At 40.2% G+C, this 20,705-nt stretch overlaps 2 protein-coding genes across 4 annotated transcripts in view; one reads left to right on the forward strand and one right to left on the reverse strand.

Annotated features, from left to right (window-relative positions):
* Positions 1-1,850: 1,850 nt before the first annotated feature.
* Positions 1,851-16,442, reverse strand: ACTR1A (actin related protein 1A). 2 transcript variants are annotated; one of them, XM_072424490.1, is made up of 11 exons: positions 16,325-16,442; positions 12,936-13,000; positions 12,778-12,853; positions 12,359-12,484; positions 11,759-11,883; positions 10,560-10,776; positions 9,565-9,657; positions 7,627-7,801; positions 6,654-6,715; positions 5,515-5,555; positions 1,851-4,392 (listed from the first exon to the last, which is right to left on the reverse strand). In XM_072424490.1, exons 1-11 carry the CDS (start codon positions 16,370-16,372, stop codon positions 4,290-4,292), a joined length of 1,131 nt encoding a protein of 376 aa, XP_072280591.1. In that variant the 5' UTR covers positions 16,373-16,442; the 3' UTR covers positions 1,851-4,289. The 2 variants fall into 2 exon arrangements, with proteins under 2 accessions (XP_072280591.1, XP_072280592.1); XM_072424491.1 differs by lacking the exon at positions 16,325-16,442 and adding an exon at positions 13,423-13,427.
* A 2,373-nt stretch (positions 16,443-18,815) lies between these two features.
* Positions 18,816-20,705, forward strand: part of SUFU (SUFU negative regulator of hedgehog signaling) — a 33,131-nt gene continuing 31,241 nt past the window's right edge. For both annotated transcript variants that reach the window (XM_072423914.1, XM_072423915.1), the window contains exon 1: positions 18,816-19,152. In XM_072423914.1, coding sequence (XP_072280015.1) covers positions 19,010-19,152 — 143 coding nt within the window. In that variant the 5' untranslated portion in view covers positions 18,816-19,009. The remainder of the gene's footprint in view (positions 19,153-20,705) is intronic.

Consider the following 20,705-nt stretch of genomic DNA (forward strand, 5'->3'; position numbering starts at 1 on the left):
ATCTTGCCATATCAGCCCACTCCAAACAAGGAAGTTAGAGATCCAAGCTCTTCCACTACCAATACTGGAGAAAAACAGATCTTTCAGGTATGGAGGTGTATGTGATCCCTGTATCCCAATGTGGCAGTGCTTGAGACCAAGGTTAGATTAGTGTAGCAGAGTGGTGGTGAAGGAACGTGGATTGTGGAGTCTACCCACTGGGCTAATAGATAGCACGGTCATGCTGCCATTACTCGTCCACTATTATACTGGGCTAATGGTGCAGAGCTGATGAATTTTTGATGATTGCAGCTCTACTACTGTTACTAGCATATAAAGAGTAACAATCCAAATGCTGTGTTTTGACAAATGCAACCAGTATTCCAGAATAAATTCGTATCAGCATTTGGTATTTTGCTTCCATTACCCATAAATATAAGTGACGTGCAATTAAGCTTTCAAAGTCATGGTGAAATGATCAGGCAGTAATATTCCATTTATTGACATTAAAGTTAATATTGTCCCAAAACAGAACTTTCTTCTTTAGGTGACGTGATGCAGTGTTCTATTGTTTACGGAGTGTCTACAGCGGAGAGTGTGTTGGGAGGGGGTCTCACCTATTAAAGGGAAGTCTCACTAGTGCACAATACCCAATGTGTAATAATACTCCAGCTGACATTGTCCAATAACAGCATGTTTTCACTACCACCAGGTAAGGAGCCCGTTGCAATAATAACCAGAGGAAGAGATCCTAATACAGGTCTTACATAGCCTGGACAATAGGAATCAAGCATAATTCCTGTATTTCATGGGCAGTGTAACTAACAGTTTATCTTTGTAACTTCTCCAATTTAGTTAGAAAAAACTTAGGGTTCTGTATGATTATTGGGTATTTATAAAACATTTGGTTGAAAAGTAGAGTTCTGGTGATTTGGCACTGGGTGACACAGGTAGCCTACCTGAAAAGCAGACTTTTAGTTGTCATATGTATATAGAGTAAGAATGGTAAAACCCTGAATCAATCTACCCAAACCAGAAAATCAATTTTTCACACAGTTCTTCATTCTTTTGGTCAGATCAGAAGATCGGAAACTGAGCAAGTCACCGCTTAAAGTCGAGACCTCCATCTTGTTCCTGCCTACTATTATGCATACATCATTTTCAAGCATAGTTAAGCATTTGTAATGAATACATAAATCAGGTAAATACAGAAAGTAAAGTATATGCAAAGAATATATAAGTTTCTGATGTTAATGGACCCTTTATTTGGCAGGGAGCCAGAGCCCTTTTGTTTTTCATGTTATGTGCATTTCTGAATATAGTCCACCAGCTCCTTGCATGTAAACTGCTATAGTACAGGTTGACATTCAATAATTCAATTCAGGCAACCTCAGAGCCTGAGGAGTGCGGGATTTTCAAAAAATGTTGGATTTTTTACGGTTATATATGTCGTATATATTTAACAGAAAATGAAATGAAAATCTGTACAGTCCTTTAAATGGATGCTGAATCCATAATGGGGCTATACAGCAGCAAATCAATGAGATGGAGTGAGCAGGAAAGCATGTGCAAGCAAGACCCCACAGCTGATTCTGGAGTACAGCGCCATCAAAACATAAACAGCACCTCCAGAAAACTGTAAATTTGAAAATGCGCTCCGAAATCTATGCCTGGAAATCCGAAGGAACCTGAATATCCAAGGCTGGATTTTTGAATGTCAACCTGTAGATTGTGAGACAATTACATGTTGCAAAAAATGTGTTAAAAAGCCTCTCTCTTGCCTTAGGTCACTGGTCTTGGTCAAATCTAACCTCCTAGAACTACCATCGAATCACACACAAAAATGCAAGGATAAGTTCTCTAAACATAACTTTGTGTTTTTACACGTTTATTTTGTATGGGTCATTAACAAGCGCACAAACAAAACAGGACTGCACTATATTTGGGTATGACGGCACACAACAATGCGTACTACATGTGTATCCATGCATTGTGGTGTGCTGTAGTGCATTTGTTTACGCTGTATATGAGTGCTTGGGAGCATATACAGCATATTGTGGTAAGGTGCACCTAAACATTGCCTAATGAAGGGGGGAAACATTATCTTCATGTGCAGATGACGTTCTTTCTTCCTATTCATAGGCGGTAACAGGACCATACTTAATTTTTTCTGCTATATCTGAGAGAGGGGGTCATAGATACAAAGTCCACTATAAGTTGTTACTAGACAAATCTCAGTTTTGCATTACATTATCACCAATTAGTATGCTATAATAACATTATGGTAAACAATCCATAAACCAATCCACTATACAGATGAGTTTAAGTTTTCATTTAGTGTTGAATTATTAACACATTAATTAATACAAAAGACAAATCATATGCAGCTGTAGGTTAGATAGAAAGGGAAATGTATGATCCAATGTTTTCAGCCTTGGATGTAGCAGCATCTTCACCATAAACAGTGGTTTAAACAGTGGTTAATATTTCAATTCTTGTGATGAGGACTGAGGAGCTTTCAAATATGCAAAAATATGTTTTTGTGCTGATAGTAGATTTGCTGAACTCCATTCAAGTGATTATGGATAGAACAACACTACAGATATTACTTACCACTGCTATCTCTAGTAAAACCACCGTGTCCTCTTGAACAGAAGTAAGAGGAAGATAATTACCTTTTCGAGATGTTAGATTTATTTAGTAATGCCATGAGCAGAAATGATATGCTAGTGGGCACAGCCATAGTAACCAGATTTCAGTTTACTGCAGCCAGCCTAAGTTGATTTATGCAGCTATTCGTTAACACAGATATAAGCATTTTTAATATGTTTAAGATGGAAATCTGAGTAACATAAAAGGTGGCGTACTCACTATAACGGCAGTGGAGATAAGCAATAATTACATAATGGGTAAAGACTCCTCTCCTAAAACACACTTGGATGGAGTTTCCTTTTAAAATATGACTGACCAAACCATTAAAGGGCTGCTACAGACATTTTACAATCCCCAATGGTCATTTTAGACATGAGCACTTATACATACGAATGGTTAGGCAATAGTAAAATGGAAAGCGATGTATACTAAAAAGATCTACTAAGAATCCCAATGAAGGGGGAAACTTCTATAGAGCAGGGAAGATGCATGCTGGCAAGGGAGGGAGCATGGGCCCATGCACACTGTCTGTATAGAGTGGTTCTTCCTCTTGGCTATGAGGGTATAAAACTATGTCAGAATCACAACTCTCATATAATAAACAGGCGTCCACAACAAATTTACAATGGGGAAAATCCTCAACGGCATCCCCTATCTATGCAAAACTAAACGTTTGTATAAAAAGAACAAAAAAAAAATAATTAGTAGACAAGTGATCAAAATAATACAAACGTAGACAAGTATATAGCAAGACAGAAATTTTAGACTTTATGTAGTTTTGCTTCAATTTATAGTGGTGTTCAGTGCCATTTGCTTTGTAGGGCAGGCAAAAAAAAAAGTTAAAGAAAACAAGTTATGACATTTGGCCCTCCTTACAGGTATACAAAGACCCAAGGATCGACAGACAGACCTATTTGGCCCCTACTCCTGGGTATACAAGGGCCCAAGGATGGCGAGACCTAGTCATCTAACTTTATACATATAAAAAAAATGAACAGAGAACAGATGTTGGGTGTTATGTGCCTGATGAACTCTTTAGGTGAACGTCCTGGAACCTACACTGACCTGCAGACAGGCTTTGTCACAGGGATAACAAAAAGAAATCAACATTTTCCAGATGTCTAACTATATAACTATACTGTTCTTTTATTATCATGCAATAGAAACATTTCCAAAAACCATGTCTTTAAAGTAGTCTGACATATTACAGGTTTGAGAAACGTGTTTTCTTTGATGACTTAAGTAAACGCAATTCTAAAGGCCCGTGTTGCAAATAAGTGCGGGGTCACATACATCACTGAACAGTTCATAATTCTGCCAGCTTTTTTTTTTTTAAACTTTATGTACGGTAATTTGTTAGGGATAAATAAGCTATAATGCGATAAAGTATTTTCGCAACAGACCATTTACAGACCCTGGTGCAACTTAACACATAAATAGGAATGGGATAAAGGCTTTCCTCTCCGATGGGTTTTTTTTTTCGGCTGCCCTCTACAGATCTTCTGCCCTCGTTTGACCACTTCTTGGCATGCTGGAGAGCGCATACAGACACATACATTCACACCCACCCACCAGTCATCTCCCGACCACACTCTCATACTCAAAAAGCGAGTTTTAAACTGAAGTGGACTGATACAGAGACTTGGTCTTTTGGGACGTTAGAAAGTTTTCCTGTGGATAGCTCTGGGCCCGTCTTCTTCATATTCCTTCTTGGAGACCCACATTTTCTTGAAGGTGTCCAACGAAGCCAAAATAGATCCACTGAAAAGGTAAAAAGTGTATTTTAAAATGAAAGCCAACATGTGTAACATGTTAAATAACATCTGAGAAACTATTGCAGGTACAATTTTTAATGTGTTGGAGGATCCTGACTGTTAAAAGCACTCTGGAAGTGCTACAGTTTGTCTTAATCCATCACGGTTGCTTGTGCTGGGCAGCTTAAACAATAAAAAAAAAATCCTTTACAGGTAGTCTCCGAATTAAGGATATCCGACATACGGACGACTCCTAGATACAAAGAAGAAGTCTTTTGCTGTTCTGCAAACCCTTGTAACTCTTTAATGACCAATACAAACTCTGTAGCGGTTTCTTTTTGCATATAAAAGCACAGCTTGCTCCATGCTTTCTTTCAATTTATTCTTACAATACAATCAATGCAAGAAAACAAGGTGTAAGACTTTGCACACCTGGGTTCTTGATGCACCTGGAAAGGTATATCCCCTACCATTATGGTGTGGAGAAGGACCTTTGCTAAGATAGATGTCTTTCTATAAAGCCAGATTTATAACTTATGCATTCATAAAGGCCCATGCTCCCTAGAAACCTGCAGCTACTGGCAGAGTACAGACATTTATATTCAAGCTGTAAGATTACTTTTAAGACTTTGTACACTTTGATGCACCTTAAAGATAATTTTGCTGATTTAGGCCACTGAAGGATCCATAGCATATAGACTCCTGAGTTTGCTTACCAATCCCTATACAATACAAACCGTGCCAGAAAATAGTCTTATCCTAGCAAGAAAGTGATTCCAAAAAGTAAACTGGAAGGTTCTTGAATAGCAAATATTTGTATTTGTGAATATGTATTTAACTGCAAATTATAAATATAAAAGGGCAAATACAGTATTTAAGAAGAAAAGTCTGCCACTGGATTGTTTGCTTGCAATTGATATGCACCACAATAAAACATTTGGTGTCCAAAATAAAGTGATGTACACCAAAACAGGTCAAACGCAGATAGGCACTAATTATGCAATGAAAGTAAATGGAACCTAAGCTAAGTTTCAATGCAGCAAAATGTACCATGGAGCAATGCACCATGGACACTTACTCTTAAAATAAAACTTCTGTTGTGCTTTTAAAATAAAGTTAGATTACTTACCCAATCCATGTAGAATATAATCGTTCTTGAGGTGCAGATATCTAGACAGAAAATAAAATCACGTTAAAAGCAGCACAATTTTAAAATGATCACCTAATGGTGAATGCCCCTCGATGGTAATATATTTATTACAAGCGCCCCTTTAAACTGAAAATATACAGAGAGATCATAGAAGATATTAAAAGCAGAACACCAACCAGGTAAACGGTCATATATAGAAGCAGGTCAGAAATGGCAGGGTAAACAATCTCTTAGTATAAGTTGTAAACATTTTCCAAAAGATCTAGTATTTGTTTACTATATTTGTTTTATATACATATCTAAAACACTTGTTGATATCAGTTTACAAACAGTTTATAATAGTTTACAATAGTTTATATTTGCTAAATATTTCACCTGTTCTGAAAATCAGAAGTACTCCATTACTTGACAACCTAAGCTTTGTTATCCCAAATCAGCCCTAAAAGTTTGACTCCAGCCCAAATAATTGTATATTTTTTTAAATGTATAATGAGGTGGTACAGGGTTAGCTGCAATGAAATTGCGACAACATGAAGAGAGTTAACTTTTCTTCTTGTATGGTCACTAATAAAGAAAGTGAGGAAATCTCACTAATAGGTCACAAATAGAAATACGATAAAATTAGTTTTTAATTTTTTTGCTGTCCCAGTATTTGCTGGAGAATTTTATTAATTTCCTGACCCAATACCTACACAGGCAGTAGAGAGGAATCTCCCCTGTGGGAACACAGTCAGCAATATAAACTCTATATTACTATGTATTAGTTTTAGAGATTTGCAACCCTGTCATACAAAATGCATGTTTTGCCTGGATGGTATTGTCAGCATCTTCTAAAGTGATTTTAACCTTTGTTTGAATATTTACAAAATATCAGCTTGAAGATGAAGCTCCCTGTACGTGAATACAACAACTTTTATCCTAAAGCAAGGTTATATAGCCAGATTTATTTGCAGCTTTCCTGCAAAAATTATTTCCTTATTAGTGTTGCATATGGTAAGAGTTGGAAAACCTGACAGGTTTTTATTTGCCCAAAATGAGCAGAATCTTACCAAAGTGAACAATGACTGTAAACAATAAAAACACGAAACAATAAAGAAATTAAATAGAAAGATGCATACCCTTATCTTTACATCTTTTGGTGCTAATTTTTTTACTTCACTCAAAAGTCGGTCTCCAAAACCTAGAAGAAAAAGGCACAATATCACAGAGCTGTCCATATACAGTGGATATTAGTAAGCTTTCATAAAAAAATATAAATACCATTTTCTTCATAAAAATAAATTGAAAACTGCACATTAATGCTCTAGAAACCTGGATCTCCAAGTTGCAGAAATCAGGCAATACCGTTTTGTAGGGTCTAAGTTAGGACAGCACATGGTTTTTAGGCCATAACCACCCATCATCCATCTGCAGAACACTGTCCGGTTTTACTAAGCAAGGAAGTTGGATAATGTAGAATTTATGTTAGGCTGGTGGATAGTACCTAGGTCCCAGCCACCCATCATTTCATATAGAACACAGTCCTCCCTGTGTTACTATGAAGAAAAGCTGGATGATGTGGGGTCTGTGTTGGGCTGGTGGATAGTAGCCAGGTTCCAGCCACCATTTATGTTCTGTAGTACAGTTCTGTGGTAAGAAGAAGAAACCTGGATGGCATGGGCTCTATATTGGGCTGGCTGACAGTAATCAGAAAGCCAGAAGAAGCAAAGATTATGCTGGCCTAGTATAGCAAATACAGCTGGGGAACAACTTCAAATAGTATAACCTTGTCTGTGGCATATTTATACATGGTAATAATCAGACACTGGGAGTGGGTTGAGAAACCTGCTTTACCTAACTACCTGCTGATTACCTTCAAAATACACTGTTACATGAAGAGGACCAAATTAACTGAGTCATCACAAGTAAAAAAAATCACTTTAGTCGAAGCCAAACACTAAATTTCTCACATGTAGGGTAGAAGTACTCTAAGGATAATTTAAGACATTCAATTATTATACTCCTAAAGATTTTATGATTTAGATATGCAAAGTGCAAAATATGACAGCTAAAAAAAAGGACTGAAAACCCCACATTCATATATGTCATCACCTTTAAATAAGGTGGATCCTCCTGAGAGCACTATGTTGGAGAACAAGGTCCGCCTTAGGTCCATGTCTGACTTCTGAATGGCAAATACTAACACCTCATGGATTCCTTCACACTCCTCTCCAATAAGATCTGGTCGGAACAGCAGCTCGGGCGCCCGGAAGCGGGCTGGGCCAATCTACACAAAAAGAATTAGGAACATGTGTAAAATGAACAAAACAGAAGCTGCAACTTCTAACACTTCATAAAATGTTGGCAACCACACCCAGTGATCACATACTAGTGAGTCACCCAGCACAGCTCTCCCAGAATGCCTTGTGATAAAATATAAAGGAGAGAGTAGAGCTAGATCAGAAGGTCTATGGAAATCTAAAGTTTTAAAACAAATATCCCATTGTGTAGTTATATCTTAATATTAGGTCATCTAATAAAAGATGATCAACATGAACATATGAAGAGCTTGGGGGAAAAAAACACACAGAAATTTGTTTGGCTGGAACAAAGCATTTAGGACTCTTTCATAGCTTTATGTTAGGAAAAGCGCATGGGTTTTCCTCAAAGCACATCATGCATTTACCAGAAACATGAACATGTGACAAAGTAAACACTACTTGTGTGTATTGCATATGCAGTGCGCTTCCCATGCATTTTCATGACCTTTATTAAAAAAAAAACACACACCACAGATGCAGCAAGTATTTAAAAAATACAATGCCATCATTTTTTTGTGTGTGATTCTGTGGTCATGCATTGTAGCACATTAAAAGGAAAGAATGCAAAGGAGCGAAAAGGTACCATACAAATTAGATGTGCCGTATGTTTTACTACTGTGTGTGTGTTAATGTTTCTCAGCCATGTTTTTATTTATATAGTGCTATAAAAACATTTTGGCATCTTAAGTCATATTACATTGTGTTAATTTCCTCAGTAAAGAGATGGAAATAACTGCAAGGCAAAAATACAATAACATTTCCACTTAATTATATTAATATTATTCTAGGTGGTCATTGGATCAAGCTGTTTGTCAAAGCCCCAAACAGCAATTAAAGGCATGACAGGGTTATTACCTGTTGGGAGATATCCTTCCCTTGTTTCCTGTATAGTTACCAACAGGGCAGAAAGTAAGGGAAAGCCTTTGCAAAGGTGACACACAACCATAAAAACAAAAGAAAGAAATGTATCCTGGATGAACTTCCACTGTAAAAGCTCTATTGCTCTGCATGCTGCTCAGTCTAACACTGTAAACATATTTGCAGGAGGAGAGAGCACATGGGGACCTCAAGAAGATGCTGTAACTCCTTCCCCATCTAATGACAGGCTGGCCTGCATTGTAAAACTGAATGAACAATACAAATACTTTGGTAAGTATGTATTCACATATTTAGCTCCTTCCTTTGCATTCATGCTTTATTGTACATTTTTGCCAATCTTGAAAAAAACACACAAAAAAACTACAAAACCTTAAGTGGCTCATAATACTTTCACAAATAAAAAAGCTAATTTACAGTAAAGCAGTCACACCCATAAAGTTACAGATATTTGTTATTAAAGAATGGCAGTTGGCACTCTGCTTTTATTACTCCAATTACACCAGTCACCTAACATACGTGTTACTACCCTGTCTAGACATTATAAACATGAACTTTATTATTTCTGGAAAGTCCCAGCCAATGGTGGGCTACATGTCTGATACTATGGGCCTGATTCATTAAAGCTCTCCAAGGCTGGAGAGGATACAGTTTCATCAGTGAAGCTGGATGACCCAACAAACCTGGAATGGATCTGGTCCAGGTTTTAAAACATTTCCAAAAAAATAGCAAACGGCTTTGAAAAAATCCATTCCAGGTTTGCTGGATCACCCAGCTTTACTGTTGAAAGTGTATCCCCTCCAGCCTTGGATAGCTTTAATAAATCAGGTAATTTGCAAGAGAAAGTACATACCTCAATGGTGCTTCCATCAGGCAAGTAATACTGAGCCTTCTCTGTTTCCAGTGTCTCATCCTTTTGTGGATTTATGGACAGGTAGCATGCACGCTGTACAGAACAAAGCAGAACATTCATTTATAAACATTGGTGTAAAAGATCCAGACTTTAAAAAAAATGTACCAGAAGTATAATATAGCAGTCAAATTAATAATAGCAACTCAATAGAGAATAAATCGAAGAAACTGCTAATAAAAAGCAGCAAACACTTCACTGCAGGGAGTTCCTAAAAGAATGCTACACACATGAACAAATCAGAAGACTGAATGCTTATAGTGTGAGTTCAGATTAATTATTTTTATAATTCTACCGGACCTTTAACTAGGCAGCTATAACACAGAGATTTATGTAAGATTGTGAATAAAGCCATCGTATTTACAAGATAGCAAGACTGTTTTTGAGCTAAGCTTGTAAATGCTATAAAGACACAATAAACAAAAGAGATATTTATTGCTTATAATGTTCATTATTTTCTGCCATGCTTTACTATTTACTATTACTTGTGTTGGAAATGTAGATTTACCCTTAGAAAAGGGGTAGCCATAGATTCACTTCCATGGCAAGGTGAGAGGTGATATAACGTGTATCTAACTAAACATTAAACAATAGATAGTATGATGGGAAAAAGTCACAATGCATCAAATTCAATGGATTCTATAACAAATATTATTCCCCACGATAAAAAAAACTGAAATCTAACAAATAAACTTGGCAGGTTAGGGACAGTAAGGCTGGGGAGGATAGGGCTGGATGATGATGGATAATCACACTGAAAATATCACACAGTGTGCAGGAAATCAGAGTAAATAATTTTTCGTACAGAAGAGGAGCTGGTATAAAATAAACATGCGTGTCCAACCACCCTATAGATTCTAAGGCGCTTTCTGTCCGTGTTTAAAGTCATAACCAACTTGTCCCACTTTTATACAACTCGATATAAAAGCACTACAAACCTCTTTGATAGTTTTGACTATTTCAAACTCAGCTGAGGTATGGAAGTCATAACCCTCCTTTCGCAGATAAAGTCGAAGGAAGCGAGAGACATCTCGGCCTGCAATGTCAATCCTCATGATGGAGTGAGGCATGGCAAAGCCTTCATAAATGGGTACTGCGTGTGTTACTCCATCTCCAGAGTCCAGAACGACACCTGTTGTTCTTCCTGTGGCATAGCTGGATGAAGGAAGAGAAAATTAATCAAATAAACAATATTTGTTTACATTAAAAATTTAATATGACACAAGCACGGTGAATGCACATGTGTATTAGGCAGTGCATACGTTGTACATTCCCAGGGCTCTTTGGTAACATATCTACTGACAAAGATTCCTCTCTTTATTAATTATTGGCCACCTAGGGTTTTGTACTTGAATCCCATTTGTTCTCAGCTGTAATTAGATCTGCAGACATGATCTGCTCACTATCTAAAAATATAGCAGACCTGGTCTTAAAATAGTTTGAGGAACTTAAATATAAAAGTTATATCAGTCCAGAATTCCCAGTCCTTCAAACATGAGTCTTCAGTTACACTATGCTACACTTATAACATTGTTTATGTTCCAGAATTAACAAACTCTAGTGTGCAACATTAACTGTACAAATACCAGGAAGTAATAATGAATTTGGAAAATACATATCTAAGAAAGGGAAGTTCAACTCACATACAAATGTGTAAAATAAATGATGCATGTCGGTCATCCAAAGCATCCAGAAATCATTAGGAGACTGACAATAAAAAACATGAGTACAGATACTCATACGGATGGTGACCTATCTCCAGAGAGCACCAAACTCCTTGTACATGCTCTTATCTCTCGTCTAGACTCCTCCTCTCTGGTATTCCTAACCCGACTCTCTCCTCTACAATCTATTATGAATGGAGCAGCCAGACTCATCCATCCTTCCCACCGCTCCTCTTCTGCTGCCTCTCTTTGTAGTTCTCTTCATTGGCTTCAATTTTACCTTCGAACCAAATTCAAGCTTGTTACTTCCCCCCCACCTCCTAGATTGTAAGCTCTTCGGGGCAGGGTCGTTTCCTCCTACTGTGTCACTGTCTTTATCAGTCTGTCAATTACAACCCCTTTTTATTGTACAATGCTCCGTTATATGTTGGCGCTACATAAATTTTGTTTAATAATAATAGTGGGACACTCACAGACTGAGCACAGCTTGCATGGAGATGAACAAAGCTGGAACATTAAAGGTCTCAAAGAAAACTTCTGCCGCTCGTTCACGATTTTTTCGGGGGTTCAATGGTGCTTCTGTTAGCAAGACTGGATGCTGAAGAAAAGCATTAAAGGAAAAATCAGTACTAAATGTCCGGATTATAACCTGATTTACTTTTATACATTGCCCTATAAATAAAGGGGGTTCACAAATTAATTCAATTTTGTAAATGCACCAAGTTCCTCTACTGTCTACCAGTACAGGGCGAGCTGGGTTTTCAACATAAAAGCCAAAACAGGCAAATTGATATCCAGCACCTAAGCCAGGCAATGGTTCAAATACAGCTTCATATGTAAATCCTGGATGAAAGTTGTAGAACTCTTCTGAGAAATCTTTTTAAATTGGCCCTTTGCAACTGCAAATTTTTGCAGATGTGCGACACAGCTGCACCTTTCAAACCCCAATGCAGGCAAACAGACGAATGATTGTCAGATGACAGAAGAAAATTAACTAAACCATTTAGCAGGAGGGAACTAATGAACAGGCTTTTTATTTTGTTACAGAACGGACAAGGATAACACAAACATACCTCTTCAGAAAAAGTCTGAAGCTGATCTTTTGAATAGACATACTGCCAAATGCGTTCCATGTCATTCCAGTCCTTTACAATGCCATGTTCCATGGGGTATCGGATAGATAGTAAGCCTCTGTGTTCCTGGAAGCAGAAAATGTATATATGTTAGTAGTCATCTACAGGAAGAGTGCCTGTGTTTTAAAGCAGTGGTGGCCAACCTTTTCGGGCAGTCGGACCACTAAATTTACCGGCTCCTGACCAGGCATGTGCGGGGAGCCGGGTGTCACTTAAAGGAGAAGAAACTTTCCTTTTAGTGACGTCATGATGCCAGAACCCTCCCACTCTCCTGGGGGCTCGCAGGTCTGACCCTGGGATGGGAGAGTAGGCGGACTGGCGACTGCTGTTTCAATCAGTGGTCAAAGTAACTGCCTTACCTCTGCCTTTGGTCCAATAAATAGATCTCCTTCCAAGGCACCAGCCATGACTCGAATATGCTTTGGCCGCCCCACACTAAGCAGAAACACAACACAAGCTTACCAACTTTACCTTGTACAGAAACTGCATAATAGTTCATCAACAACAAAGTACTTACTAGTTAGGAAAGCAATACTTTGGGATCTGATCACCAGCAAAGCCAGCTTTAATGACTCCAGAGCCCTATAAAAAGAAAAAGGTACAATGTAATAACAGTAATTACATTACCAGAGCCATACAGTGTATTAAAGGAGTACAGGAGGTGATGAAAAGAGAACAATGGAATGTTTTTGCATTTCTTATTCATGCATTGTAATAGTTCCACCAGTCTTCAGATAAAGCAAACCTTTCACCAATGTCTTAACATTACCTTATCTTATCCTTTAGCTCATCGTTTTAACAAATCACTCATTTCTTTTTCTTGCTTTCTCATTTCACAGAATGATGAATGATGTAAGCTTTACAACCTGCTGCAAGCCTCCCGGGATATCTACTTCATTAATAACAGGAGGATGGACAGGATGTGAAGCATCACATCTTTGAAGAAGGGGTGGCTGTGATTATTTAAAAGTAAAAGCCGGCTCACAAATTCAAGATAATATTACATTATCAATCAAGAAGAAAAAAAGCTATGGAAACTGCAAAAAGACAGCATGTCTCAAGACACCAACTAATACAGCGCAGTCCAACTCCTCCATTTCAGGTCAGGATTTTCACATGAACAGCATTGTTCTGACTCTTTGTAAACCTCGCCTCACTAAATGTACTGCTGTCTATTGAATAGTTGGACAGCCCTGGGGTAGTAATTAGGTGATTTTTTTATTATATTATCCTGGGATAGTACTAGGCTTGGCTGATTTTAGTTTTTAATAGGAAGGAAGCAGCTCCACTTCAAGGAGAATCTGTGGTTTTTGTTTGCAATGATTGCAAAGTGCTGCTCACAGATATAGAATGAAACCAAACGTATCCATTCATGGCCACCATACGCCATAGAGGTATAGAGGGACTTTCTGGGTTACCACCACAGCCGAGACTTGTTACCAACACAACCAAGGCAAAGAAAGAAAACCTCAGCATCAGGAATTCTTCTCTGGGTTGGTCAGATGTAAAAATGTCTATAAAACTCATTTAGAAAGAAGATGTAATTTAATCTTGCATGCTGGAAATTGCAGTGATAATGAATATAAAATGCCTTGTATTGGCTGTAATACATGGCTTGTATATGCTGCTTTTGTTGTATATAGAGCTACGGTGGACAACCAGAAACTTTTTTCAGCCAATTTATTGTGACCACATGCAAATATTACTAGACAGGGAGGGAAGGGTTAGAATATCTGCTGAGTTTCTATTGTTGAGAGTCCACATTGGAAAGATTAAACATCCGAGTAACATTACACAGTGTTTTCCCCGGACACTTTTAGCTGGGCGCACCACCTGGCACTTTTTAGTAACTACCCGGCTGTTCTTAAGTTTGGTTGCAATAAAACCTTTAAACAATGCCTGGGTTATTATTATAAACAGGATTTATATAGCACCAACATATTATGCAGCACTGTAGAGTTGAACACTGATTACCCAACATATGAACAAGAATAAAGATGTGGTTTGGAGTCACCTCAGAATATTTTTAGGCCAGGTGGGATAACTGGATGGAGGCTCCTTTATTGTGATCTAACTTTTTAGTGACAACCAAAAAAACAGCCGGTGGGTACTGAAAATTGCCGGTTGGTACGGCCAGCTAATAGGGGCCATGGAGAACACTGACCTATACGGAGGACATTAATGGTAACAAGCAATGTGTCTCAGAACTCAGACTATGAAGCTGCCTAAAAGGTTTTTCTTTATTTTCACCACTCCAGATCGTCCCTCATATTGTGTGTTACTTCCCCCACCTCTTAGATTGTAAGCTCTTCGGGGCAGGGTCCTCTCCTCCTCCTGTGTCACTGTCTGTATCAGTCTGTCATTTGTAACCCCTTTTTAATGTACAGCGCTGCATAATATGTTGGCGCTATATAAATCCTGTTCAATAATAATATTTTTGGAATGGGGAAGATTTAAATCCCTTTTGGGTTTTACTGCCCTATCCATTAATGACCAGGGTGCGGGTACACATTGGCACCTTTCCCATGTCTTGGCACTGATTTGGAGATCGCCGCCTGTGCCCTAACTGATCATACAGGTTGGAAAGTCCTTATGGAAAATGGGATGATTTATCAAATCTCTCCAAGACTGGAAAACTTAGACTATCATCGAAGTACCTGGGAGATTCAGCAAACCTGGAATGGATTTCTTAAAAATCATTAGCGATTAGATGGCCTGGACCAGATTCATTTCATGTTTGCTTGATCACTTAGGTTCTCCCGTGATACCCTACCCTCTAGCTTTAATAAATCAGGCCAGATCAGTATAAGTGCCTGCGATGACCAGCTTTTGCTCACTTGAAGCAAGTCTTGCATTCCCATACAAGTTAGGGGTGCAGAGATTGTAGCTGGTTAGAAGCAGGTCAAAGTACCAGCCAAGCCCATTGAGGTACTAAAGTATTTCTGCCATACAGGCAATGCCAAACCACCAGCAAATATTGGATGGATATGTAGCATTACCGGTGATGGATGATTAGAATCCTGCATTGGGGCTCATATTGTTCCTGGTGCTGGGATCAAAGTAATGAATGATGCCTGTACCTTCATAGAGGATGCCACTGGTGACAATGCCAGTCCAAGGGTTTCAATACCACCCTATACCATGCGGCAGGTCTGGCCTTACTGACGCTTCCATGTTTTGTTATTGCTGGCATTAGGTGGGTACAAACCAGGGCCTACATGGGCCTTAGCACCCACCCAATTACTCCCATTTAATGGCCACCTATAGCCCTGTGAAATGACCCCCCCCAATTGCACATTAAAGCTTGGTTGTCACTACAATTACACTTTACTGTATCATCACTGCCAACCTAACCCACATAACGGGCCAGCCTTCTCCCACCCGAGTCCCAAACCCCGCCCACTCACAAAAGCTCCAAACAGAGCGCTAACCATAGCTGCCAATCAAACTATAGGCCAATCACAGTTCTAGGTGCGGCCCAGTGACGCCAGGTATCCCCGCCTTATATCAACCTAATAAGTGACAGCGACCTTACCCAATCCAAATGCAGACTTGCGGCGTCTACCACGCCTACTTGGTCCGCAAGGCGTGTTTGTGGAGGTATCAGGTTAGGTTGACTGCTCTCAGTCTCATCACCCCCTAAACACCCAATGGGGAAAAAAAATAAATACCCGACTCCATTGCGCGCGTCCCGGCACAGCACAAACACTGCGCACGGCCTACGGGCCTGAAGTGCTGCTAAACACAGAGACAGAGCTGTCAGTGTGGCAGGAGGGCGCGGTTACAATAATGACAAAGGGAAAATAATGGCAGCATCGCCTCCAAACTCAATCAGGACATTCACCCCCAACCTGGCTGGAAGGAGCAGGCAGTGTGCACCTACTGCCTGGGTGCAGCTCTACTTACATTATCAATCACCACGGGCTGGTTCGCGATCACATCGTATGACTCCATGGCGGCTTCCTCCTGTCCAGGAGATGACGGGCCGGCTACAGCTCCTTCTGCGCATGCGCACACCACCAATTGACGGAACGCCGCTCAGACCACTCTACGCATGCGTGAAGCCCGGGCATCTTTTGCACATGCGCAAATTAGATTAGGGGATTGGGCAGGATGTGGATGAGACAAGCCCACTTAGAAGGCCCTGTATGGAAAATGTGATGTCACGATGTAAAACAATGTCACTTCTTATATTACGCAGGGGGGCAGGAAGACTTGGACCAAGCCCCACACACACACATATATATATATTTTTTATATATATATATATATATATATATATATATATATATATATAGTCTGAAAGATCAACATCTGTGTTGGATTGTAGATTTGTCTGAAGACAATGTCAGGCAAACTGCAGCATGTAGGCCGGATGTAAACCATTCGTTCCAGTGACCCCGCTTATACCAATATACCCCTACTGATCCTTATGTTGGGGAACTGCCCCCCCCCCACCCCTGAACTGATGCTATTGACAGGGTACTATTCCCCCGAAATAATCCCAATTATGAAACACTGTTCTCCCCACTGACACCAACAACTGGGCACTGCCCCCTCCCCGCTGAACCTAAACATGCAGGCTCTAATGATGGGGCACTACTCTTTCTACTGACACCAATGATGGGTCACTGCTTCTCCCACTGACAATAATATTGGAGCAATTCCACCCCACACTGATGGCAATGAGCTGGCACTGTTCTCCTCACTGATACCAATATCGGGGCACTGTTCTTTCTGCTGATAACAATGATGGATCGCAGTTTCTCTGAAAGGCAGCAATGATGTGGCACTGTGTACACCAAAAACGGGGCACCGCTCCTGCCACTGATAACACTGTTTGCGATCCAGGCACAAATGATGGGAAACTCTTCCTTCCATTTACATCAATGATGGGTTACTGTTACCCCCACTGACACCAATGATAGGGCACTACCACCCCTCACTGATGATAACAATGTGGCACGATTCTCCCCACTGATACCAACAATGGGGGCACCATTCTTCCTGATAATACCAAGGATGGGGCACTGTTCTCCCCACTGGTATGGTACCAACCAATTAGGGACATTGTTCCTCCCAATTATATCAACCAAGGATAGGGCACTGTTCTCCCCAAGTAATACCAACCAGTGATGGGGTATTGTTCTCCCCACTGATACCTACCAATGAGGGGGCATTGTTCCTCCCAATGACACCAACTAGGGGTGGGGCATTGTTCTCCTCAGATAATACAAGGTACCAACCAGTGATGGGATATTGTTCTCCCCACTGATACCAACCAAAGATAGGTCACTGTTCCTCCCACTGACAAAATGCTCTCTCTATATGCTGCTAGGAGAGCCCCAGCAGCCACCAATCTGGATTTTGCCCATGTACTGTATGATGTAGACTTTCCACCTCATTGTCCTCTGTTGGTATTCCGTCATGTGACCAGGGGTGTAGTTGTAAAAAAAGAAGAGGGGGCACAGTGATAGTGAGGGCTATCCATGGCGAGCGTGCAGGGAGAACCTATACGGGGTCCCAAAATAAAGTGAGGGCATGGACCCTCCTTATACCCCGGTGTGATGTTGTGTTCGGAGCAGAGGTAGAACAACTGTTAGGAGGGTTAAAGCAAGGAGTACCTGGACAACCCACTACCCCAAAAATGTAAATTTCAAGAGCAAAAAAACTGATGTAGCTGAGAAAACAAAAATATTTGTTTGATTTGTATTTTTTTTTTTGATTATTTTAACTTTTCAAAATGCAATGATTCATTCAGATTGTATGAAATAAGGTATACAAATGTTGGTAACAAAATAGTCCATTTTATAGCGACTCGTACCTCAAATAAAAAAAGGAACACCCTAAGGAGGGGGGTGGGGGGTTGTTGCAGAGGGATTTTAATATTATTATTATTATTATTAATGTTATTATTATTATTAATAAACAGGATTTATATAGCGCCAACATATTACGCAGCGCTGTACATTAAATAGGGATTGAAAATGACAGACTAATACAGACAGTGATATAGGAGGAGAGGACCCTGCACCGAAGAGCTTACAATCTAGTAGGGGGGGGGGTTTCACACACAATAGGATGGTTCCCAAAGAGGATCAGAGAAAGTGGGTAACACTGATGAATACCGGTGGCATTTTCAAAACAGATTATGTGGGCATAGTACATCCCCAGTTTCAGAAAAGGCATCACTGCACGTTTATATTATTGTTTATCCAACAAAAAGCAAGGATGAAGAAACATCCTGTCTCAAACCAACAATGTGGCTGATTCTTCATAGTGGCGACATATTTTTTTCGCAAGACGATTGGATTAGAAACTAGCCAATAGATTGCAGGGAAAAGAAGCCTGCGGCTTCAAGCCTCACAGATTGGTTGCTTGAACAGCCAATGGCATTCGTCTAATACTCTAGGACCACCATCTACACTCCATCAGCGACCTGTGTGGCCGCTTCTCCAGAGATTTCTCTCAGGCTTGCCGGGAAGGAGGAGCGGAGCTCTCCGCCTATTTCGTGTGGGAACCGGACTTTTCCTAGCAGCATCGGGCGGGGGTGTCCGCCGAGCGTCTGAACCCTGCGAGTGTCTTTAGGGAATGGAAGAGATGAGGCCTAGCAGCGGACCCCAGCCCTTCCCGTCTATCTTCCCCCCGGGGCTGCATGCCATCTACACCGAGTGCCGGCGGCTGTACCCAGAGCAGCCCAACCCCCTCCAGGTCACCGCTATAGTCAAATACTGGTAAGCTTCTGTGAGGGCCACATTGCACTTATACCTGGCATGGAGGAATAGATATCACCTATAGGGGCCACTTCCTGCTGGAGGGGGCCCTCATACTCTTCACGGGGCAGAATAGGGCCCCCTTCCTCCAATGCACTCCCCCTCCTTCTTCCTCTGTGCGCCCCCTCTCCTCTTCCTCTGCGATCCCCTAATTTCCTCTCCTCCTCCTCTGTGCTCCCCTTATTATTATTATTATTATTAAACAGGATTTATATAGCGCCAACTTATTGCGCAGCGCTGTACATTAAATAGGGATTGCAAATGACAGACCAATACAGACAGTGACACAGGAGGAGGAGAGGACCCTGTCCCCGAAGAGCTTACAATCTAGTAAGTGGGGGAATTTCATCCTTTCCTCCTTCTCTGCACTCCCCTTCTTTCCTCTCCTCCGCCTCCTCTGTGCTCCCCTTCTTTCCCTTCCCCCCCTCATCTGCGCTCATCTGATTTGGGGTAACTTTAAAATGACAGGAATAAGCTGAGCAAAACTTTTTTTATTTTGTGGCCAATGATCAGCATTTCCATGGACATGTGGGACACAGGACAGTCCCTGGTAATAGGCGCTCCATGGCTGCAGGCATAGTAAACCCAGCAATGGTCACATCATTGTATTGTCATAATGCTCTGAATCATACTACATGCATGCTGCTACGCACCAATAGAAGTTGTTTAAATATATTTTTTATGTATTTTTGTCCATTCATGTCCCACATGAAGTGTATGTCCATCAAAAATAGTTGTTTCCAGTTTTTGATTGATTAGAGAAGGATGAAGACTTTGTTGGGTTTCTTTCTTTGCTATCCATGCCTTGTTATAGAGATTCCCCCTCACTTCCTGGTCTGCAGACAAGATGGGAGGCAACAGGGACAGAAATAAAAGATCAGACATTCTTCCCTCTAATCTCTTAAAGAAAGATTTTTGTTTCTACTGGAATGGAGATCACTGGAGGGGAAATTTTTAGGGCAGTAAAAAAAACCGAAGAGGCGTCTAAACTCCCCTTCAACTAAAACAAGAAAGTTTTGGCAGGGCTTACAACTTTTGGGTGATTTGTATTGTGATAACTCGCTTTACATTCATCAGTACGTAGTGATGTTATTTGTTGTTTAATCTCATCCATCTGAGCACTAAGTAAAATGTATTTCAGCACACCGTAATGCACTACTGTGGTGTTGTGGTTGTCGTCTTTGCTAACAAAAATAAATTGTGTTCATGGTACCAGGACATCAAGGTGTAAATATCCCCGACAAGTCACAATAGCACAAAGATGGATTTGTATTGTATTCTCTGGTGGGAATCAATTACTGCTATTGATACACGTAGACCTGAAAGATTCTCCACCAGGCAATGTTTTCATTATAAATAAACTCCTTTATGAAGAATAGGATGTTATTACAATTGGGTGCTGGAAACGAATTTGTTCTAAATCTTCAGAATGTCCTTTAACTGCAATGACTTGGATGTGTTATCATTGCTATTACCCTTCTCATCCTGGTGGTCTGTGTTTTAACCTCCTGGGC

The sequence above is a fragment of the Pyxicephalus adspersus genome, chromosome 10 (assembly GCF_032062135.1).
Source record: "Pyxicephalus adspersus chromosome 10, UCB_Pads_2.0, whole genome shotgun sequence".
Taxonomy (NCBI): domain Eukaryota; kingdom Metazoa; phylum Chordata; class Amphibia; order Anura; family Pyxicephalidae; genus Pyxicephalus; species Pyxicephalus adspersus.

Bases quoted from the DNA above. Each gene is read 5' to 3' on its own strand.
- ACTR1A (XM_072424490.1), bottom strand. From the start codon at position 16,372: ATGGAGTCATACGATGTGATCGCGAACCAGCCCGTGGTGATTGATAAT. The intron at 5,556-6,653 runs GTATGCATCTTT...TTTTCTGTCTAG, and splicing joins CAAAAGATGTAAAGATAAGG to ATATCTGCACCTCAAGAACG. The intron at 4,393-5,514 runs GTAAGTAATCTA...TTACCTTTTCAG, and splicing joins TTATATTCTACATGGATTGG to TGGATCTATTTTGGCTTCGT.